The sequence below is a fragment of the Carettochelys insculpta genome, chromosome 10 (assembly GCF_033958435.1).
Source record: "Carettochelys insculpta isolate YL-2023 chromosome 10, ASM3395843v1, whole genome shotgun sequence".
Classification (NCBI taxonomy): Eukaryota; Metazoa; Chordata; order Testudines; family Carettochelyidae; genus Carettochelys; species Carettochelys insculpta.
Window position 1 is genome coordinate 47321129 of NC_134146.1, and position 22113 is coordinate 47343241.

The 22113-nt window shown below is 43.4% G+C and overlaps 1 protein-coding gene across 2 annotated transcripts in view; it reads right to left on the reverse strand.

The window, feature by feature from the left end:
- The window catches only part of DIS3L2 (DIS3 like 3'-5' exoribonuclease 2), a 256171-nt gene that overhangs the window by 133006 nt on the left and 101052 nt on the right, over positions 1 to 22113 (reverse strand). For both annotated transcript variants that reach the window (XM_075004083.1, XM_075004085.1), the window contains exon 10: positions 12082 to 12255. In XM_075004083.1, coding sequence (XP_074860184.1) covers positions 12082 to 12255 — 174 coding nt within the window. The remainder of the gene's footprint in view (positions 1 to 12081; positions 12256 to 22113) is intronic.

Here is a 22113-nt window from a genome sequence, read left to right on the forward strand (position 1 = left end):
GGGAGTGTTGTATATACTTCCAGCCTCTGTAGTGCTACCACAGATACAATTTCATATGCTATATCATCACAATCCAAGATAAGCACTCGCTACTGCTGAGCAACCTGCTTCCTTGCAAATGTCTGCTTGATGCAACATTCCCAGAGTGAGGGAACTATCCTTACATATGTCATACTGTAGAGGCATATAGCCAGAGAGCTAGTAACATGGCACCCCTTACATGCAACCATATGCAGTTTGTTGGGGTGATCAAAATCGGGGTGTGGTTAACTATTCAAAGGACCAGAAGCTAGTACCTTTCAATTAGAGTTTTGCCCTGTGCAAAGACTGTTGTGTCACAGTCTCTTAACAAGCAAGATGAGGCAAAAAGTTCCACAAACTAAGGGCTAAGTGGGTGAAGTCATAAACTTAGAAGCCAAGAGGCAAGCGTATGGTGTACTGGACCTAAAGTCTGACATCAGCGTCTCAGACTGGCGTAGCAGTGCTCAAAAGTTATAACAAGCTGATACTCCTGTAGCAGGGCTGGAAGCATAGAAAAGAGCTTTTAAAGTGAATTCTAAACAACACTGACTTCTCTATTCACATCATCAATAAAACCTCTGGGTTTGATTTTTTTATTATTATTACAGGCAGCTGCACAAGCCAGTACTAGTGTGCTGCAAAAAAAGAGGCCCAGTTGCAGCATACACAGTCACTCTATTGTCCACTGACCTATATTCTGATTGGAGGGACGGGTCTCGAAACAAAGGACAGATATAGTCTCTACTATCGTCTCTAATTCCCTCCTTCATGCAGCTAACAGTACCTGTGCTTCTGCTAGCGCTCTCACCCAGAAGTCTCAGTCACTTCGACACACTGGAAAAGAGACCACCAGCATCTGGTGAAACAGACAAGGTGCCATTTCAACAGCATCCCAATAGTATTGCACACCAAATGATCTTATTCTCTTGACACTTGTTTCTATAGGCCCTACACAAATTGAAAGTGAAGGGCGACATACTACGCCTCTACAACTCCTGACAACATGCTGTCCAGTAAAGATGAGAAACTGGTCATTGCTCCATTCAGGCTGATGAGAGAAAAGCCACTCAGACTCCTCCCTGCATCCCTGCCAATGTCTGCACATGTCATGATGCCACTTCAATCGTCCATGGTACAACAGCTCTCAAAAAGGGTCAGCCCAAGACGTCCTGTAACTGGTGAGTGACAGCAAACAAACCTAGAGTAGCTTTGTATTAACAAAATTCAAAGCAGTAGCAATTTCCATGCACCTGTCCAGGAAGAGATTATTTAAGTGCAGGCATGTATTATGGACATGCACAGATACATTAACATTGTCACTAATTAATACAAATTGGGTGCTACTCTCTGGCTCCTCGTGGCTGCCAAAATGGTATTGTGAGCTGCAAAAGTTGGGCATCTCTCCTTAAAAATTCCCAAAGGAACAATCTATTCTTGTCATGACACCCAATAAAAATCACTTTTATTCATAATAAAACATCGCAACATACTTTATAAAAGCACCATGAAGTTCCAGAAGTGTTCCTTTCAACATACACACTGTATGGTTAGGTAAAGGACACTGGTTTGAGAGAGACAGACAGGCACGGAGGTGAGAGATTTTTTTGGTCTGCACATTGCAAAGGACTAGAGATAAATGTGTATGTCTTTAAGAGCCCCCAATTTTGCTGCACTGACTGAAGACAAAACATCTCAACATGGAAAGTTACTTTATACAGAAGCTCCTTCATCCAAACCATATGTTGAACACTGCCTTGCAGAAGCCCATTCACTCAGGCATCTAGCTTTTGTTGATGGAAGAATAAAATCTTTTTCTTCCACTTTCCTTGAGTGGAGATCAGGCAAGGGCATTATGCATCTGGACTGGATGAGTGCTACGATCATTTGCTACGGCTGGTGCAACAGGTCCCACTGGATCTATTATGAAACTACTAATGAAAGGCCAGAGGGTGAGCATGCACTGAGCCTGTCATCACCACACGGCCCTCCTTGCACTGGATGAGTGCCCATGTGAGTTCCTAATGTACTAAAGAGAGGCTGACTAACCAGCAACAACAGTCATTGTGTATGACTAAAATACCACCGGAGAGGTTTGCAAACTAGTTCCCTCTACTATATTCAAAATCAACCCCCGAAAGGAAAACCTACCACAATACACAGCTTAGTTTATATTGTAATATGGTAATACAAAGCGGCGTACAGAGAGTCTCTGCTATAATCACTCCCACTCTTAGGAAAAACTAATTAATTGCAGTTTCAGATCACACAGCTTAAAAAGGGCTAATTAAAGCAGTCAGGCTTGTCTGCAGAGCAGTTTTCTCACTTCTACCATTTTTTTTTTACTAGGAGCTAGAAAAACAGGTTAATGAAGCACCGGAGGTTAAGCATAGTACATGGTTGGTCAACTGATGTTTTGGTGGTAATAAAAGTTTTTAAAGACCACAGAGGAGAAAAACAGCTTTGGTTCTGGATTGTGGGTTTGTTGTTGTTTGAGCAAACCAGTTTATCCAGAGAACAGCATTTGCAAGTGGCAGAGGAAAAATCGTTCTTTTTATTGTCTATTTGGGGCTGAAAGATCAGGTACAATATAGCAGAATCAAATGAGCTTTTCACACAGCTCAAGCATTCAGAATTCAATGGGTCTATTGTAGTTGTTAGCCAATAAACAGAAACATCTGTGAACAGTGGAAATTACCAGTTTTAGGGGCCAATGCTACATCTTCATTCAACTGGAAGAATGCTTAGATCAAAAGGAAGCATCGTCTCTTGTACCGTATGGGCTCTACAGGTATTAAAGCTGTGGCTCCTGGCACACTGCTAAGGGGAACTATGGCTGGACAAAGTTAGGGTATTCCCAGTGAGATTTTCCATAGGAGTAACTTGATACTCCTGAAGGAGAGAAGCGACAGTTTGTACTTGCCATATATTTCAGTTGAACGAAATGTTGATGTGCTGCCATGCAAGCCCTTCTAAAAACAAAGAAACTCTTTCCTCGGTCTACAATGTGGTTGGACAAGGCCTAGCGATGGCCATTGCTAGACTAACATTTAGAGAACTGCATGTACCTGGGAGAGCATCAGAAAACCCTGAAGGAACCAAGAAGTTGTCCTCCGAAGCAGATGAGCTAACAATTTACAGGAGTCTTACAAACGAAAAGGAAACCAGAACTTTGCTATCCTAGTAACTAGTGGAGGCTGATAATGGAGAGGGTAGAACAGAACAGACAAAACCAACGTTGTCAGGTTAGCAGCTTCCTCACCATTATTACATATAGCATGGGGCTTCTCCATTGCTCTCTTCAGCTATTCATACAATCGTACAGACATTAAGCACCTTCTGGACCATATGCTTCAATTTAGATTCCTCCAGGAAAGTCACTGAAGTTATCTGGTAATTCCCTGGGCTTTGCCCCAAAGCTAGTATTCTTGATACAAAGCCCATATGCAGTCTTCAGCAGTACTTGCTGCCCGTTTTAGGAAAAATAGTTCCTGCCCCCAAATGGTTGTAAAATGAAACAATGAATTTATTAGGTGCTTCAATATGTGTCTGTCCAGCAGAAGGACAGTGGAATTCACTACCACAGGTTTCCAATACACACTGTTCAGATGTAGTTGTGTGTCTAAATCCAAAGGTATACCGGAGGCTAACAAATCTAGGGAGCATCTATGCTGGGTGCCTGCAGGTCACTCAACCATACCATCCTCCTTCCTTCAATAAGTCTCAAAGTACCCTTGTGAAACTTTTGCAGAAGCACTATGGATTTCAGACCGGGTAAGACTTCTGTGAATGCAGTTGGCTGTTGGAGGTGAGAGGGTTATGACCATTACTTTGTTTACTGTGTTCACATATTTGTGGGCCTTGTTTTAAATTCAGTATGTCAACACTAACATATTTACAACAGAGGGACTGCATGTCGAGGCTCTCGCATCCCATTTACACTCTTCTTTTGATTTTCTTTTTCTCTTCACTTGGTGAATACACACAATAGGTTGGTGCTAGTGAAATTCAGTTCAGCATCCTGGTTTACCCCTATTAACTTTAACTCAGTACTGTCAATTTAAAATTAAGCAGTGAAGAAATGCCTAGAATCTTGCAGCTCTTCAAGGTCATCTGTAGGACCCTCCTGAGCTGGGTCTTGGAAAAAAAAGTTAAGCAGACACCATTTTTCAGGTCTGGATATGGTCTTTCTAATTTGGGATGAGGTATTGGTGTTCTCAGCTCACTCCAGTGAAAGCTACAAACATTTTTTCACACAACAGTCTGATTGTTATGGCAACCGCAAAAATGAATCTCGTTCTTCAGTCACAAGAATGACTAAAGAACGAGATTACAACTAGAATTCGCTGCCTATGTAGGTTTCCTATAAAATACCATTCAGCATAGTACCCACTCCTATAGACATTCACCACTCAAATGGATATAGATAGAGTACTTTCTTTCAAAAAGGAATTTCAGACAATGGTCATTGTCTGAATTCTTTAGGACTTCCCCACCCCATTTCCAAAAGATACCTGCTGTTCCAGTTGCAGTGTGCTACTAGATTTATCACTCTAAATTTGGGCAGACTTCAGCTGAAAATCTGGGACAACTGTTAAGAGCCAATCTTGTAAAAAGGAATATTTTCACAGAAAATACAAACAACAGACGCATCTCAAATGAGCCTCTGAAGGCCCTGGAGGATGCTTTGGGAAAGATATACAACTGCAAAAGCAGCTCTGTAGCTTATTCTTGGTACAATTAAATGCATCTAAAAATGAACCAAAATGAACACCAAAATCAACCAAAAACTAATGAGCAGTAAAACAACGAAAGATTGCTCTATCCCAATGCACCCATGACACAAGCCCCCAAGAATCTACTCCCACAAACATCAGCAGTCTCAACTTAATATATCAGCCCAGCACTGCTCTGAATTAATTTATGTTTATTTTTCGCTAAAATCCTGCTTTAGTCCAAGCAGCTGATTCCACTGCAAAAGGAAGGCTGACAGCGACCCCAGTGCAGTACAAATATTTCATTCTTTGCAGAAGAGTGCTCTGTGGTTTGCCGAATCAGGACCGATTTCAGTTCTTTAATTATGGCTTCAGCGTAAGACGAGGAAAGTTCTGCGGGCTGATGCCAAACAATAAACCCTTGTAAGTTACGGCATATAGAAGTGATGACTAATGAAATGCCCATTGAAATTTCAACAAGTTATGCCACAGTTGGGTCTCAAGCACATTGATCTTTCTGCACAATTTTTACTCGGCAGAAGAATGAGAACAGGGGTGACTGAAAACACGCTTTGATCGTGTAAACTACTTTAATTGTAGCCTCACAGAAGCTAGAAACGGAAAAGACATTAGCTCATCAATCTCCCATGGGACAGTGCTGATTGTTCTCTGCGATAAGTACGCCGGTTCTTTGTCCAAGCTAGTTTGAAGCAATCTAGCGATAGGGTTTCCAATGTACCCTTGGGATTCATTGTAAAGCCCCAAACCAGACACAGGGATCTGCAAAGGTGTTTGCTCGTTGATCCAAACGTTCACTTTGTGCACATCCCCTAAGGGAAGCTGCACACACAAGGGACCAGAACACGGAAGACCAAGCGATTCCACGTAACAAAGAGTTTGTCATACTTGGGTTAACCTGTGACCTCTAATGGGGACATTATGGCCGTGCCTACACGTGCACGCTACTTAGAAGTAGCGGCGCCAACTTCGAAATAGCGCCCGTCATGGCTACACGTGTTGGGCGCTATTTCGAAGTTGAAATCGACGTTAGGTGGCGAGACGTCGAAATCGCTAACCCCATGAGGGGATGGGAATAGCGCCCTACTTCGAAGTTGAACATCGAAGTAGGGCACGTGTAGACGATCTGCGTCCTGCACCATCGAAATTGCGGGGTCCGCCATGGCGGCCATCAGCTGAGGGGTTGAGAGACGCTCTCTCTCCAGCCCCTGTGGGGCTCTATGGTCACTGTGTGCAGCAGCCCTTAGCCCAGGGCTTCTGGCTGCTGCTGCTGCAGCTGGGGATCCATGCTGCATACACAGGGTCTGCAACCAGTTGTCGGCTCTGTGGATCTTGTGTTGTTTAGTGCAACTGTGTCTGGGAGGGGCCCTTTAAGGGAGCGGCTTGCTGTTGAGTCCGCCCTGTGACCCTGTCCACAGCTGTTCCTGGCACCCTTATTTCGATGTGTGCTACTTTGGCGTGTAGACGTTCCCTCGCAGCGCCTATTTCGATGTGGTGCTGCCCAACGTCAAAGTTGAACGTCGACGTTGCCAGCCCTGGAGGACGTGTAGACGTTATTCATCGAAATAGACTATTTCGATGTAGCGTGTACGTGTAGACGTAGCCTATGTGTTGTCTGGTCAAGAATTGAAGAAATTATTTTCCCCATGGTGGTGACAAATGCCAAACTTTGGCTCCTTGCCCCGTATTTCACCACAAGCAATCTGATCTTCAGAGAGGCAAAGCACAAATGTATCCTGAAGAAGTGGATGGGAGCTGCACTCAGCACCTTTGAACATGAGGTCACTTAAATAACATCTCTAAATAGAGATTAGCAGCATAACCTTAGACAGCCAGGTGTGAACTGTGGGCAGAGTGCGCTGGTTTTATTCCCTGTATGATCCACAACAGAACCTCACAATCTTCCACTCAGTGTGATGAGAATGGACATGTTCCCAAACAGACTTGCACTGATTGAATTCTACACCCCTGCATTATTCTTTACAGAAAACACTCAGATGAACAGAAACAATGCACCATGCATAACTTTCACAGTTCGGTGTGATGACAAGCCTCTTGGGCAAAACATTCCTCACTCCCTACCAGAGCCCTGATGGGAAATAACCCTACACACCACCGACTGCCATGAAATGGTGTGCATGCACTGCTGGGCTTCTAATAGCTCATGCTGCCTCTGTTCAACACACACACACACACCCCTCTGCATTTCTAGTGCAATATACCAGCTACGGGTTGCAACAGGTGATTGTATTCTAACCGCTGCATCACAGTCAGTAAGAAATTAAGCTGCCCCACTACTGTTTCTTTTTTCAGTGCAGACGTAGGTTAGAAAAAAGCAGGGAACAAGCTCTGACGAAGTCAGCTAATGAGCGCAACCACATCACTATCACAGAAAAACACATCTGTGTATCATTAAAGGTTTGTTTATTCAGCTCTGTCAGGTGTGTCTTATAGTACTGGTTTATTCACATTGGCTCAGGAAGGAAATTGTTCCCCCGCCCAGCATAATAGGGCAGATAGCATAGTGATGGGCACAGTGAAGAAAAACCTAGAGCAATATTTCTAAACCCTTTTCATACAGTATCCCCTTTAAAAACTTATAAGCACCCCCAGGACATACAATTTTCAGACACACAATATTTTTCTACTATTGCAACACATTTGTTTAAACAACTTAATCATAACTAGCTGGTTGGAAGAAATGGCCTATCCAGAGTACAGACATCATCAGTGTCTTCTGGAACTGGCTTTGCTACCTCTGCGCCAGACCGATCACCACTTGCGCTCTCAAATCACCCTACAGATTTCAGCGAGGATACTTGTAGACCCAAGCTCCTCGGTGTGAGTAAGGAGAAATAATCTAGTCCTATGTGTCTTTCCACAGTATCCCAAGATTAGAGATTTTCAGCAATGTTGACACATTTATTAAACATGCCATTTGTCAGGTTTCTTAAGAAACCTGGTCACTTTTACATATTATGTTACAATAAGGTAAGGAAGTTGATCTTATTCAAACTATACTTAACATAAGCTTTCTGTAGTGGAAAATCTCCAAGGAATAGATCATTTGATAATGTTTTATCCCAGTTACGCCCTTTTCAAAGGCTTAGTCTTTCAGCTGCCCAGAAGAGTAAACTGTCTCAGTCTACTCCTCTCCTTCTTCCTCACCAAGCACTTTGCAGGGAGCAGAATGGTGCAATTTTTACCCTCAGCTCCAATTTTATCAACCAACAATCTATTTGGGCACGCAGGCTTCAGAGTCTGATATTAAGTCTTTAATATAAACACTGCTAATCCTTATTACTGTTTGCACCATTCTTCATGCACAACACAAATAGTGGGCAGAAAGGCAATGTAGGAGCTGTTCTGTTGCCAGTGGTTTCCAATTACAAACAGTGCTAAGAACAGAGCCTCCCTGTTCAGAACAGAACATAAAGACAAGGGAGCATACCTCTGCTCTTTCTACTTCTATCAAAGAAGGGAAGGATGGAATAGTTGTTAAGGAGCAGTTACAGTTGTTATTAGCTTCTCATAACTTTAGTAACAGTAGGCAGCTATGTAGTACCTTTGAGGATATAATTTACAGCCAATGTTTCTCATGCCTTGAACCATCTCAAAATATAAACCCTACGTGTGCTAGGAATTACTCTGAGCAAGTGCCATAGCCTGAGTTCAGAATGTATGTGAACTGATGACTCTTAGGCCTGTCACATTGTGGGGGCTTTTTCATTTGTATGAAGAACATTTCATTAACTGAGCCCACTGGGAAACAGAATGATCATTAATTATTCAATGACAACTTGAATGGTCTCCAACTCCTGGGCATTAGCTCCTCAGGCTGTAGCTTTACAAGGCCTTTCATATTCAGTACTAGCATTGGTGTAGCAATTCTGCTCACAAGAGATAGTTGAGGTAGAAAATGAAAATTTCTGCTCTTCGGACCAGGATTCGCTTGCAGATATTTCAATGTTTCTTTCCCTCCTCAGTATTTTAAGCTCATTGTTTTCAAATTTGGCAGCTGAGAAACTGCAGTTTGTAATTTTACCTCTAGCTTCATATTTCTTCTTAAAAGTGAATACAATGTCCTGTTTATAATAATAAAATCACTAGTTGGCAGCATGACATTAAATGGAAAAAAAGAGAAAGCAACTGGAAAATTTAGAGCAAGCAATTTTGAGTGCCAAGTTTCGCATTTGTAATGGTCCAGCGGAGGTCACTGGACTCGCTTGTTATGAGGCAAATGGTAAAGAAATAGATATCCTCAAGTTCTCCTATGTTAGACTATAGAAACCATCTCTCGTTCAACCAAGGTCAGTGCTTTCCAAAAGAGTGACGTTATACATTTTCCACAGTAACACCAACAACGGGAGACATGCAGCAGGCAGAGCTGCTCGGCAAAGAACGGCCTTTTTTCTCTCTCCAATATTTAGGTTTTTGTTTCCCACTATGATTGGACTTTCCTGGCTTTGGTTTCTTGTCCCAGTTTAGCAGTAAAAGAAACAAAAAGATATGAATGAAACTAGAAACATTTGGAACAAGCCTCAGAAATAGCTTCTAGGTTTCTTAGATTTTTGGCACACTTCTTCAAATGGTTTCCCCCTCTAGTCCCCTCATGGCTGCACCTACCCCTGAAATATGAATTTCTGGGTTTGCTTTGAACCTCTGCTTTTCACTTGTGATGTTTTGTACCACACAGGTGAAACATGCAGCAGAAAGCAAACAAGGAAACAAACTTTACATGTCACTTGAGAATTTGCCTCTGCCACACCACTCTTCCAGTCGCAATGTTTCTTTTAAGTAGCAAACCAGGCATTCCTCTTTTCTAATTTAGCTCAGTCAATTTTAGAGAGAAAGAGAAAAGAAAGGGAAAAATCCTGCATTTACGGACTCTGGAGCACAACCTTCATAAACTATATTGGTCAAATACCATAAAATCCAAGGTCCCTGTTGAACACAGCAGTCGTCAGTACACACCAATAACACTTCATCATCATCTAGCACTTTTCATTATAGGACCTCAATGTTGATTGCAAGCCATTAGTTACAGCACCTATGAAATATTTATCTCATTTTACAAATGAATAAGATGAAACAGGGACAGATCAAGAGGTTGCCCAGAATACTACAGTAGCTTAGTAGCAGAGATGGGAATTTAACCTATTATAGCAGGAAATTTTATAACTGACTGAGGATTTTGCACGTTAGGTATTATTAAAATATTTTGAAAAACATTTTTTACTGAATTATTGGAAAGAGGCAAAAAATGGTCTCTGGGAAAAGACTACATGAAAGATGTAGGCTAGTTCAGTAAAGCAAGTCCCTAAACAAAGTAACAATAAACCTTCTGTAAAGAGGAAACATTCAGAAAGCTGCGACAATGAAATGTACAAGATCGCACAGACTAGTAAAATCACACCCATACGCCAAGCAGCGTTAACCTCCTCTGTAGGGTAGTATGACACCTGGCTTTGTTTTGACCTAAAGCTGCATTCACTGTCTCTCCTTTGTGTGAGTTTCCTTTTAGCTACAGTAATCGCTCCTCTAGGTAAGCACTCCAAAGATGTATTAAACCCGTGTAACTAATGGTTTTTAAGAGACTGCTACTGTATACGAGCATAAACCAAAAAGACAAGTTTCGAGCAGGAGAGTGTCCTGTCCCAGTTTCACCTTGTAAGAAAGTTACCTTCAAAACGAGGGGAAATGCTATAACGCACAACACTTCTCAAGAGTCTGAGACCTGGAAGCCAGGCACCAGGTCCCTGTGGCTGCTAGGCACGGGGAGACTCAGCATGCTGTCCCTGCCACAAGCACTTGCTCTGCAGCTCCCACTGCCTGGGGACCAGGAACGACAACCAATGGGAGCTGAAGGGGTGGTACCTACAGGCTCGAGGGCAGCACACGCAGCTTCCCTGTGCCTAGTGGCCTCAGGGATCTGGTGACAGCTGCTGGGAGCTGCAGGAAGTGTTGCTGGGCCCCCACACCCCTCTTCCCTCCCTGTACCTCAAACTCTTCATTCCTGGCCCCAGCCCAGAGCCCAAACCTCCTCACATACCACAAGCCCCTGCCTCAACACGGAAACCCCTCCACACTCTGAACCCCTCACAGCCTGACCTGAAGGCTCCTCTTATATCCCAAACCACTCATCCATGGCTCCATCCCACAGCCCACATTCCCAGCCAGACCCTCACCATCTCTTCCCCCACCCCTACACCACAACTCAACCCCCTGCCCCAGCCCAGTGGAAGGGAGTGAGGGTGTGGGAAAGTGAGTGATGGAGGGTGAATGGAGCACGTATGGAGGTGGGGCAGAGAAAGGACTGGCCTCGGGGAAGGAGCGGAACAGGGGGCAGAGACTTGGGGCAAGGGATGGCCTGGAGGTGGGGCCTGGGGCTGAAGGAAGTCCAGGAAAATTTTAAATCAAAATACGGATCCTCAGGTTGCTAATGTTTTCTCAACTCCATCCCAGGTCAAAAACTTGCATACTGGCCTTCCAACTTGACTCCAGATACTGACACTTAGGATGGGGTCTATCCTCCCCTTAACGCAACTTCCTTCTCTTCACGAGAACTACGTAAGTACCCAACATGAATGGAACCTGCTGCGGGTACAAACGCCTACTTGCCTTTCCACCAACATAGACAACGGAAACCTCTGTCTTTAGGAATCAAAACCACACGAGCATTTTGCCTTCCTAAAATTCTGTAGGGACGCACCATCAGACAGTATGTACCAGGTCCATTTCCCTAACATGCAAAAGTAACTTCCAACTCTTCCAAACATTCAAAAAAGACACAACCAAACAGCACATGAGAGTCTCTGAGGGAAACTGAGCGTTTGGTGTAACAAATCAGAAAACCCCTGATACTTTGGGCATATCACAGGACGTCAGTGAGAATTCAAATACTGGAAACATATTCACATAGAACCTGGAATTGTTGTTAATATGGGAAAAAAAAATAAGCAACAGACACTATTGAGAGTCTTAAAACAAAAACTCACCCATCAATAGAGAAACAATGTTACGTACCCTACCACTAAAGTATTTATAGCATGCCAGATAAAAGAGAAAGCTCTCCAGTTAGATGTCAGGGCATTAAAGACTCTATCTAAGTATTAATGGTTTTCAATAATTCTTTGACGGAAATACCCTTTGCTATCCCCAAATCACTGATCTTTGGATTTCTTTGGAAGAGCGGGCTACTTGCCAAACAGACCTGGGTATAACTTAGGAAGGCAGACCCTCTGAAAGGTCTGACAAGACAATTCCCGGGCAAGAGAAAAAACACATCAAGACAAAAACAATCTTGAGAACAGAGAGGGTTCGCTGTTACCTTAAATCTCTTCTGTTGGCCATCTCTGAAGGAGGGATGACCCAAGGTAGGCTCTGGGGAAGACATTCCAGAACATCTTGTGAGAAGTCAGAGAAATCCACACCATACTCCATCAGGATCCCTTCTGTTTCAGGCTCAATCTCACCAGCCTGCCCAAGACTTTTGGCCATTTGCCTATAAAATGGACACAGAAAGGAAGAATATTTTTATTCAGCATTTACCCAGCAATCTCTCTTGGTTGCTATCCCCTGGAGAGACCTGCTGCAGCATCCATGGCTGAGACATCAAGAGTAGACATATTTTCACCCATTTAATCCACCTCCCTTACTTGTGGTGGAAGACTGTGAAGGAAATAAGGCAATGACATGTCTTAGGTATGTTGGGGAAGAGGAAAACACAAGCCAGACTCCCTGCCAACAACACATTGTTTCTCTCATGTAAGGAGACTATTTGTATTAGTAGATTGGTGGAGTATCCACGGGAAATATGGGTATAGGAAAAAGAAAAGCAGCCTTAGTGATGCCCAGCAGTAATAAGAAAGGCACAGCTTTCTGTACAAGTAGCCTAAGTTCTATGGATCAATGGTTCTTGACCTCATACTACAACAGGAAAGTGTTGGGCTCACCCCCTCATCTAGCCATAAAGAAAGGCACTGTGCTCTCGCTGTCCTGGCCCTGCTCATACAAAGGGTTCTCAGCCTGGACTGGGAGCTCTACACGTTAAGACTTACAGGAGGTTGAGTGCGCTTACCTATGCAAGGCCTAGTGCTACACTCACCCCTAGTGCCGGCCCCTTGACACAAACAAGCAGTCTCGAAAATGCAAAATGGTCGCTCATTTGCATATCCAAGCATCTTATTTGCATATTCACAGCAGAAAACAAAGCGAAGACATGGTTCTGCCAGCAAAAACCCTCTCTGTCACCAGCCCCTTATTCCTGGAAAAAAAAATCAGGGATAAGGGGCTGCCGACAAATGGGGTTTTTGCTGGCAGAACCATGTCTTCCCTGCTTGTTTTCTGCTGTGAATATACAAATGAGCTGCTCAGATATGCAAAGGAGCGACCATTTTCATTTCAAGGCTGCTCATTTGTCTCAAGCGGCCGGCGCTAGGGGTGAGCGTAACACTAGCCAAGGACTTCAAAGTTATAAGACTTCTGTCACTCGCAAGCCACTATTGTTTGCTGGCCAACAAGCTGCAGAACTGAAAGCTTGGTACAGTAAAATGAATGCAGCTGAAGGTCGCCCAGGGTCGTCTCCAGCTTGTGCCACAATTCGACCGGCAGACTGCTGCAGTCACAAACCCAAACAGATTCCAACCCCGTAGAGGACTGCCTCTCACTCCAGGGGCCACTTTGGAACTGGGAAATGGAGGCAATCCTGTTGGAAAGGATTAAAGCTGATAGCTTCCGTAGACAGAGTTAGCATGCCACAAATACCCTCTCTCCTATCTCACAAGAATAGCACACCTTCACCTGTTTCAAACCACCTTCCAGACTCTTTCAAGGCCTGAGGACACGCAAAGATCTAGTTCTCTTCCTCTCGCTAGCATAAGCCTTTGGACTTTTATCGTACTGGATAGGGGCTGAAGTTCTGGATGGCAGTCACTGGGTAAAGAGCGGGGAAGGAGGGCAGATGTGTGGGGAAAGCCACAGAAAGATGCTGCTGTGACTTTCCCCAGAGCAGGATGGGTTTGGAGAAGGGAGGGGACTCGCTGCATGGCTGCCCCAGGCTCATCTCAGCAGATGGGGGATAGAGCTGAGGCAGCCTAGGGTTTTTCTGGTGGTGGAGAGGGAGCCCTTCAGCCGTGTTCCCTGCTAGATGAGCGCTTGGGCAGCTGATCAGCAGAGCACCCACAGCTGGCAGCATGTGTTTCTATTGGTGGTGCACATCCACACATGCTCGGTGCATGTAACAAAATTTATCCTGCCCCGGATGGAAAAAAAATCTAGCGGGAACCCTGCACTTCAGGCTTCTCTGGGTGGTGGAGGGTGGGAGGGGGGAGTTGTGTGTAACCCTAACTGAGGGAGGAGGACACGGGGCCCATTGATTTCTGCCCCGGAGCCCAGAATTGGGGTCAGTAGGCCTGGGAGTCACAGATGAAGGGAGCCTTGTGTGACACATTCTGACAATTTTTGAGGAGCAGCTCAGCATACATTTGTCGGTCCTGCCTGCAGAAATCTTCTCTCTGCTCCAGTGCACACCTCACTTAATGTACTTCCTACTACTCTGGCAACAACAACATTTTCATTCACATAAGGAGTTAGCTGAAACTGACACAGAAACAAACTGAGGTTCCACATCAGAGGAGGGACAAAGCTACACTCATCCTAGCTGACTAGCAAAGTAAACACTAAGCCTTAGACTCTGACTGCTGTGTACATTTCCTAGACTGCTCTCTGGATAAGATGTGGTTTGTTTGTTTTTACAGCATCATTAGGGTGAAAAGGCACTTTACAGGCAGATGAAACAAGTACCCTGGCCTCCGGTAATTACACTCTACATGCATGTATGGTCATTAGAATAAGACTGACAAGATTGGGTAGGGGCAATAATGCAGTTGATTATGTACGGAAGCAAGGTTTCTGCAACGTATGGAAAGCTGCCAGGATACTGATCCTTCTACTATAACTGTAATGAGTGAGAACAGGCATTAATTACTTTCCTAATAGAGGCAAAAACTCTGCAACTGTAATTTGGGTATGCAGAATGCTCCCAGACTTTGAACCGTGCCATAAATTTATATAATAAACCTCATTTGCTTGGTACATGCACACTCATCTTTATAAGGGGTAGGTAATGCTATCTCTTGTTCACACTAAGGAGAGCTGCATACTAAATCTTTCAGGTCATGTAGTATGCTACCACAGACTGCGCACTTTGTTCCCCTTTCAGCTGTAGACTTCCTATTCTCTAGATGAACAAAGCAGCAATAAAAGTTATTTGCCTTCAAGAGAGACACCCCCCCACACACACATACCCCACCCAACCCCATCTGGTCTCAATTCGCAGCTTCAACATGTTTGTCTCAGTCTGAGTCTCACTGTTATTTTAGTGTTACTAAACAAGCTTTAATTTTATTTCTTTCTGCATATACAAATAGAAATGACCACCCAGTTCCAAATATTTTGTAAGAGTGCAGGGAGATTTGAACTGGGTAAACCTAAAGATTTAACTTAGGGTGACTAGATAACAGGTGTGGAAAAAATGGAAGGACGGATAATAGGGTCTGAGGTCACACTACAAACCTAATATCAGGACGTCTAGTCACTCCAGGTTTAGGGACCTCAAAGTATGCTGTTGAACAGGTAATTAAAGTTGGGGCCTGAGTTTGACTTGTTTGTTCCCCACCCTATGCCTTGTAAAGAAAAAGGATGAAGGGTCTTGTCTCTCAACTATCATCTTTCTGGTCAAGGAGGGATTACAAAGGAAAGGAAGAATGTGCAGGAGGGGACACACAGAGGTGAAATAACTCTCTTCCTTTTTTCACTGCCATCTTGGCTCAGTACTTCATTTTTAAAAGAGCTGGACACCTGCTGCTGCCACTGATTCTAGTGGAAACTGCAAGTGTTACACACTTGTGGAAAATCAGGCCTCTAGAGTCTACTAACTATGTATTTCAACAGCAATGAAGGGTCCTGTGGCACCTTATAGACTAACAGAAAAGTTTTGAGCATGCACTTTCGTGAGCACAGACTCACTTCATCAGATGCTGGTCTTGGAAATCTGCAGGGCCAGATATAAATAACCTGGCCCTGCAGATTTCCATGACCAGCATCTGATGAAGTGAGTCTGTGCTCATGAAAGCTCATGCTCAAAACTTTTCTGTTAGTCTATACGGTGCCACAGGACCCTTCATTGCTGTTACAGATCCAGACTAACACAGCTACCCCTCCGATACTTATGTATTTCAAGTCACAAGAAACCACCTTCTCGTGCCACACTTTCCAGCTCAGATTCTGTAGCCCACGTCCTTTTGTGCAGTTTACCGAAATTAGATAATGATCCATAAGAATCAAGTGGAATTTCAATTACTTAGGGGTTTGACATACTACTCATATCCTTAACAGTAATTAATGTGATTTACTACGTTCCAGAGAATACTTCTCAAGCACCCTGAAATAAAAAGTTCGCATCTGATTTTAATTGGGGCCATGTTGCAGTCACCCAGACAGGATGACTTGCATCAGAGAAAAATCCGACAGATCAAGGTTACCGCGTATGGGATAATAGACAGCCCCGGCGTGAAAACCGCATTGTAATTCACTGCAGGGGCTGTACTGTCTCAAGGAACAGCAAGAACAGCTCAAGAGGCTTACACACGACAGCAGTCACATGAGTTAGTTTCAGACAAACATTTACTGCCCAACTCTTCCATCCTTGCAGCAAAGCTAGATTTCCTCAGATTTCAAACACATTCAAAGTCACAATTTTTGAACCATCTGAAACTTAAGCATTTTCTTTTTTGTGTCGTCAATGGCTGGGCATTACAGCTCTCCACAGAGCTCTCTAATACCCTTCTACTGACGTCAGGGACAAAGGTAATCTGTCACAGAAAACAGGGAAAGGGAACCGATCGCTTCTGACGGTTTCGGGGAGGGAGGACTGCAACAAAACGTCAACATATCCAAAAAGCATTTCTCCAAAACATCCATACTTAGAAGCTGCCTCCATCAGTCTATTGAGATGGTAACAGGCACAAATAATAGTGAGTAACTTCCACTCGCTTTTAGGTACCCTATTTAATACGTATCTAGGAGAGAGTCGCATTCATAACAATCTTACATACTGAGATGTTTTCAGATAAAAGCAAGTGCATTACAAACTGACATACAAATACACTTGAGAGATTCAGCAACCTGCTCCCACCTGACACAACAGTTAGAAAGGAGGATGGAAGAGTGACATTTGTGGTGGAAATTGCAGGAGAAACCTACCCAGGAAGATTGTAATTCTCCATCTTAGAATGAAATCACCTCTTTCAGCAGCATCCAGATGTTCTTTGGAATTTCCTTTCAAAAACACAAACTTCCCATGCTTGGAAGTCTGGGAAAATCAGACCTAGCTCATAATGATATGGATCCATTAGCAGGCTCAAAGTCACTGAACACTGAATTGTGTCATGAAGGAAAGGTAAGTCTGGGCATGTTTAGTCTAGTCTAGTTTTCATTTACAGTCAACCTTTCCCTGTTGAGTTGTGTTTCACAAAACCCTTTGAAGGGCTTTGGTATAATTGGTTTGGCAACTTTACCTAAAATAATGTCACCTGTTATGCATATGTAACTTTTCTCCCCTAACCAGATGATTACTGAATAAACTTACGCCAAAACTCTCCATTCTCTAGTTATTCAATCTGACAAAGCGAAGGCTTCACATTTGCTTTAACATCAACCTGTCCTACCACAGATTGGCACCTCTCCTGCCTCTCAGACTAAACTGAGGAAAGGGATGAAGAGCTTAAATGGTCAGTCTGCACAGATCTTTCTCTATTACTCTCCTGAATCACAAGTACGAGAACCAAAGAACTTGGTCAGTACAGGACACACCATTTGGTGTATCCACTTCGGATTACTTTTGTGGAGTCTGTTCATACTGTTCCTTGGATCTACAGACTACAGGACTCCACCACAATAACACATGGGCACATTCTGGGTTTTCCTGTTATTAGAGACATTTTGGAACCTTGTCATGGCCTTAGTTTATCAAGCATCCCCTATCGTTCTCTCCACCTGAGCCCTGGCCTACACTGTCACTTATGTTCGCAAAAATGGACATTGCTCAGGGATATGGTGGGGGTGCGGGGAACCCTCTGAACAATGCAAGCTTCACCAGCATAAGGGGTAGTGCGCACAGAACTACATCGGCAGGAGAGCTTCTCCTGCCGACCTAGTCACTGACGTTTGTTGAGGATGCCCATCAGCATATGGCCTCTACATAAGCAATCTTACAGCGGCCATGCAAACACAACGTGAGCATCCTCTCTGACTCTAATCATGACATCATTAGTCTGCTTACTCCTGCACAAACGGGAAGAATGAGAAGGCAACACTTCTGGATGTCATCTTGTTGCCTGCACTGGGCTGCCGACAGTAAGCTGGTCTTTTACCTTCAATCTAAATCCTTTAAGATTTGAAAGAAAAACAGCTGTAGGAACTCAAAACATGTTGCTGGTTTTGCAAGCAGCCTCAAAGTGAAAGGGCAGATTGCAAGGTTTCGTTCTATTTTAAATTTTATGACAACTACCATCACGCGGATTGACCAACATTTGAGACCCAGACTTATACAGATTATATCCCGGGACTGATATGGTTATAACAATATTGCATATCTGAATCATATAGTCACATGGGCCCCATCAAGCCATACAATACCAGAACTGGAAGGAACCTCAAGAGTCATCGACTCCAGTTCCCTGCCCTCACAGCAGGACCAAGCACCAAATATAATATCCCTGTTAGATATTTATCTAACCTGTTCTTATATATCTCCAATGATGGAGATTCCACAATCATCCTAGGCAATTTATGCCCTTAATTAACCATTCAGACTGTTAGGAAATTTTTTCTAATGTCCAAAGTAAACCAGCCTCACTGCAATTTAAGCCTATTGCTCCTTGTCCTATTTTCAGAGGCTAAGGAGAATATTTTTCCCCTCTCCTCCTTTTAACACCCTTTTAAGTACTTGAAAGCTGCTATTATGTCCCCTCTCGGCCTTCTCTTTTCCAAATTAAACAAACCAAATTCTTTTAATCTTCTCTCATGGGCCATACTTTCTAGACCTTTAATCATTTTAGTTGCTCTTCTCTGGACCCTTTCCAATTCCTCCACATCTTTCCTAAAATGTGGGGCCCAGAACTGGACGCAATACTTCAGCCGAGGCCTAATCAGTGCAGAGTAGAGCAAAAAAAAATTACTACTTGTGTCTTGCTCACAACACTCCTGTTAATGCATCCTAGAATCATATTTGCTCTTCTCGCAACAGCACTGCACTGTTGACTCCTACACAGCTTGTGGTCCACTACGACCTGCTAGATTCCTTTCTGCAATACTCCTTCCTAGGGAGTCCCTTCCCATTTTCTGTGTGAGAAAATGTTCCTCCCTTCGTGAAGTACTTTGCATTTGTCCCTCCTGAATTTCATCCTATTTGCCTCAGATCATTTCTCCAGTTTGTCCTGATCTTTTTGAGTTCTGACCTTATCTGTCAAAGCACTTGCACCCCTCCCAAGTTGGTATCATCTGCAACCTTGATAAGCATGCTCTGTATGCCAGCATTTCCCAAAGTGGGGTCTGCGGCCCAGTACTACTGGCCCTTGGAAAAAAATACTGGTCTTCAGAAAATACACAAATTATCCTGCACGAGCCGATTAATTTGATACATTTCATATTTTCCTGTGTAATTAAGGAATAACAATATGTTAGGCAATTAAGTATTTTATATCAAGATTTATATTATGATGTACTATTATTATTGTGAATAAACAACAAACAATGAAAATTTATTCATTTTTCATTTTTTCTATATGTGTTTATATTTTTGGGCCGCCAGAAATGGTACTGAAATAAAACAGGTTCCAACTATATAAAGTTTGGGAAACCCTGCTCTGTGCCATTATCTAAATAACCTATGAAGTTATTGAACAGAACTGGCCTCAAAATTGACCCCTGCAAAACCCCATTTGTTATTTCCTTCCAGTCTGTGAAACATTAATAACTGATCTCTGTGAGCAGTTACCCAACCAATTACACACCCACATGAAAGTAGCCCCATCTAGGTTGCATTTCCTCACTTACTGATAAGAAGGTCTTGTGATACTGTAACAAATGCTTTACTAAAGTCCAGGAGTACCATGCCTACCACTTCCCAATTATCCACAAGGCTTGTTATCCTGTCAAAAAAGTTATCAGGTTGGTTTGACGTGATTTGTTCCTAACAAATCCAGGCTGACTGTTACCTATCACCTTATTATCTTCCAGATGTTTGCACATGTATTCCTTAATTATCTGCTCCATTATCTTTCCCGCAGTGAGGTTAAGCTGGCTGGTCTATAATTTTCTGGTTTGTCCTTGTTTCCTTTTTTAATAGATGGGCACTACATTTGCCCTTTTCCAGTCTTCTGGAATCTCTCATGACTTCCATGACTTTTCAAAGATCATAGCTAGTGATTCGGACACCTCCTCTTTCAGCTCCTTGAATATTCTAGGCTGCATTTCATCAGGCCTTGGTGACTTGAAGACATCTAACTTTTCTGTGTGATTTAACTTTTTTTTTTCCCTATTTTAAATGACTGACCCATCCCATCTCCAGTAGTATTCATTACACTAGGCATCCAGTCCCCATTAACCTTCTTGGTGAAAACAAACAAACAAAAATCCATAAGTACCTCTACCATTTCCACATTTTCTGTTATTGTTTCTTCCTCTTCATTGAACAATAGGCCTACCCTGTCCTTGGTCTTCCTCTTGCTTCTAATATACTTGCAATATACCCTCTACCACTGTATCTGAAAGCTAACGCAGAAGCAGCCAGTGCTTTTACATTTACTTTGCTACTGTTTTATAGCCTCACTCAGCCTCATACTGGGCTAGGAGATGAGGGTTCACTTGGTCATCCTCTAAGGAACGGAGACAGTAGAAGTGAGAAGGAACAGAGACCACAGAAAATGAGAAAGGTTCACTACGAACAGATACTGGCTTGAACCACAAAAACAAAGTACCTGTATCTGACACTTGTGTCACCTCCGTCTGGAAAGGGAAAGGTTGGCTTAGAGACTGGTTTGTTTTAACCACTCCTTGAAGGAGAGAAAATTAAATGCCATTTCACTGCCGTAATATCACTCCAAATAACACCCTTCCCATAGGGTCTATACCAGGTCAGAGCTGTGGGAGTCCCTTTGTATCCCATTGAGTTCAACATCTCCATACATATCTATAGCCATTCTATAATACCTCCTACTCTCTCTCTCTCTCCCCCCACCTGTTCCAAACAAAATAAAAACAACACGTTCCCAGCATTACCATGTAGCCTTCTTCAGGAGATAGTATCTTACCTTTGACCACCAGGTGGCACTCAAGAGTCATAAAAATGAACACCCCCCCCCAAACTTTCCCCTCCAGGGTGCTGCCTGGCTTTCCCCCCACAATGTGTGGCAACAAACCTCAAGGCGGCATTTGAACCTAGAGCGTAGAGTAGCAGCTCACAGCGTCCTCTGCCAAGTCTCCTAGCTCCCCCGTGTTTTGATGGGTCCGATGACACAAAGTCACCATGAAGAAAGGGCGTTTGGGGAACTGCATTTCAGAAAAATCCAAGCCGTTCTTCCCATCTCTGTGGCCATCTTTGTTTGAATAGCCCAGCTGGGGACGAGTGCAGGATGAGCTAATGAAGGAGAAAGTTGTACCAATGGGAGTTTGGCAACACCTGCACAAAGTTACCTGGAGATCCCAGAGTACTCAAAGGAGAAGGGTGAGATCAGCTGTTTTCCCATCAGGCAGGTATGGTGCAGAAAGCGGAGACAAGACTAGTAGATTTTTCTCCCCTCTAGGACCTTTCTAACATGGACCTTTACCAGTCCTATTCAGGTCTTCTCATAAGGTTCTTTGTAGTTTTTAATGGAGCTGATTTTGGAGGCATTCTAACTTAAAAAGAAAAGGCATGAATCTCTTGATCACAGTCTACTGTAGGGGCTGAATGAATTTTATGTTAAGAGCCAGGTCACCCATTCTAAGTCTCATGTTCTGTCAGTGAGCAGAGCACTGTGCCAGCCTCTGCACACAAGCAGAACGTTACAGATTAATAACTGAGCAACAACTGAATGCAAGAGGGCCACATTCAGTTAAAACATTACTGCTCTGGACAGTGGTTTGCTTGACTCTACAAGAACTGTGCCGTTACTCTCTGGAGAAAGTTCAACGGGCATCAAGGAGACCTTCAAGTGTCACATCTAGTGGATTAAATTTTCCTTTCTTCTTTATAAGAATGAAGGTCAAAACATCACTGTAGATCCAGTTTTGGCCCCAAAAGGAAAAAGCAAGAAGAATA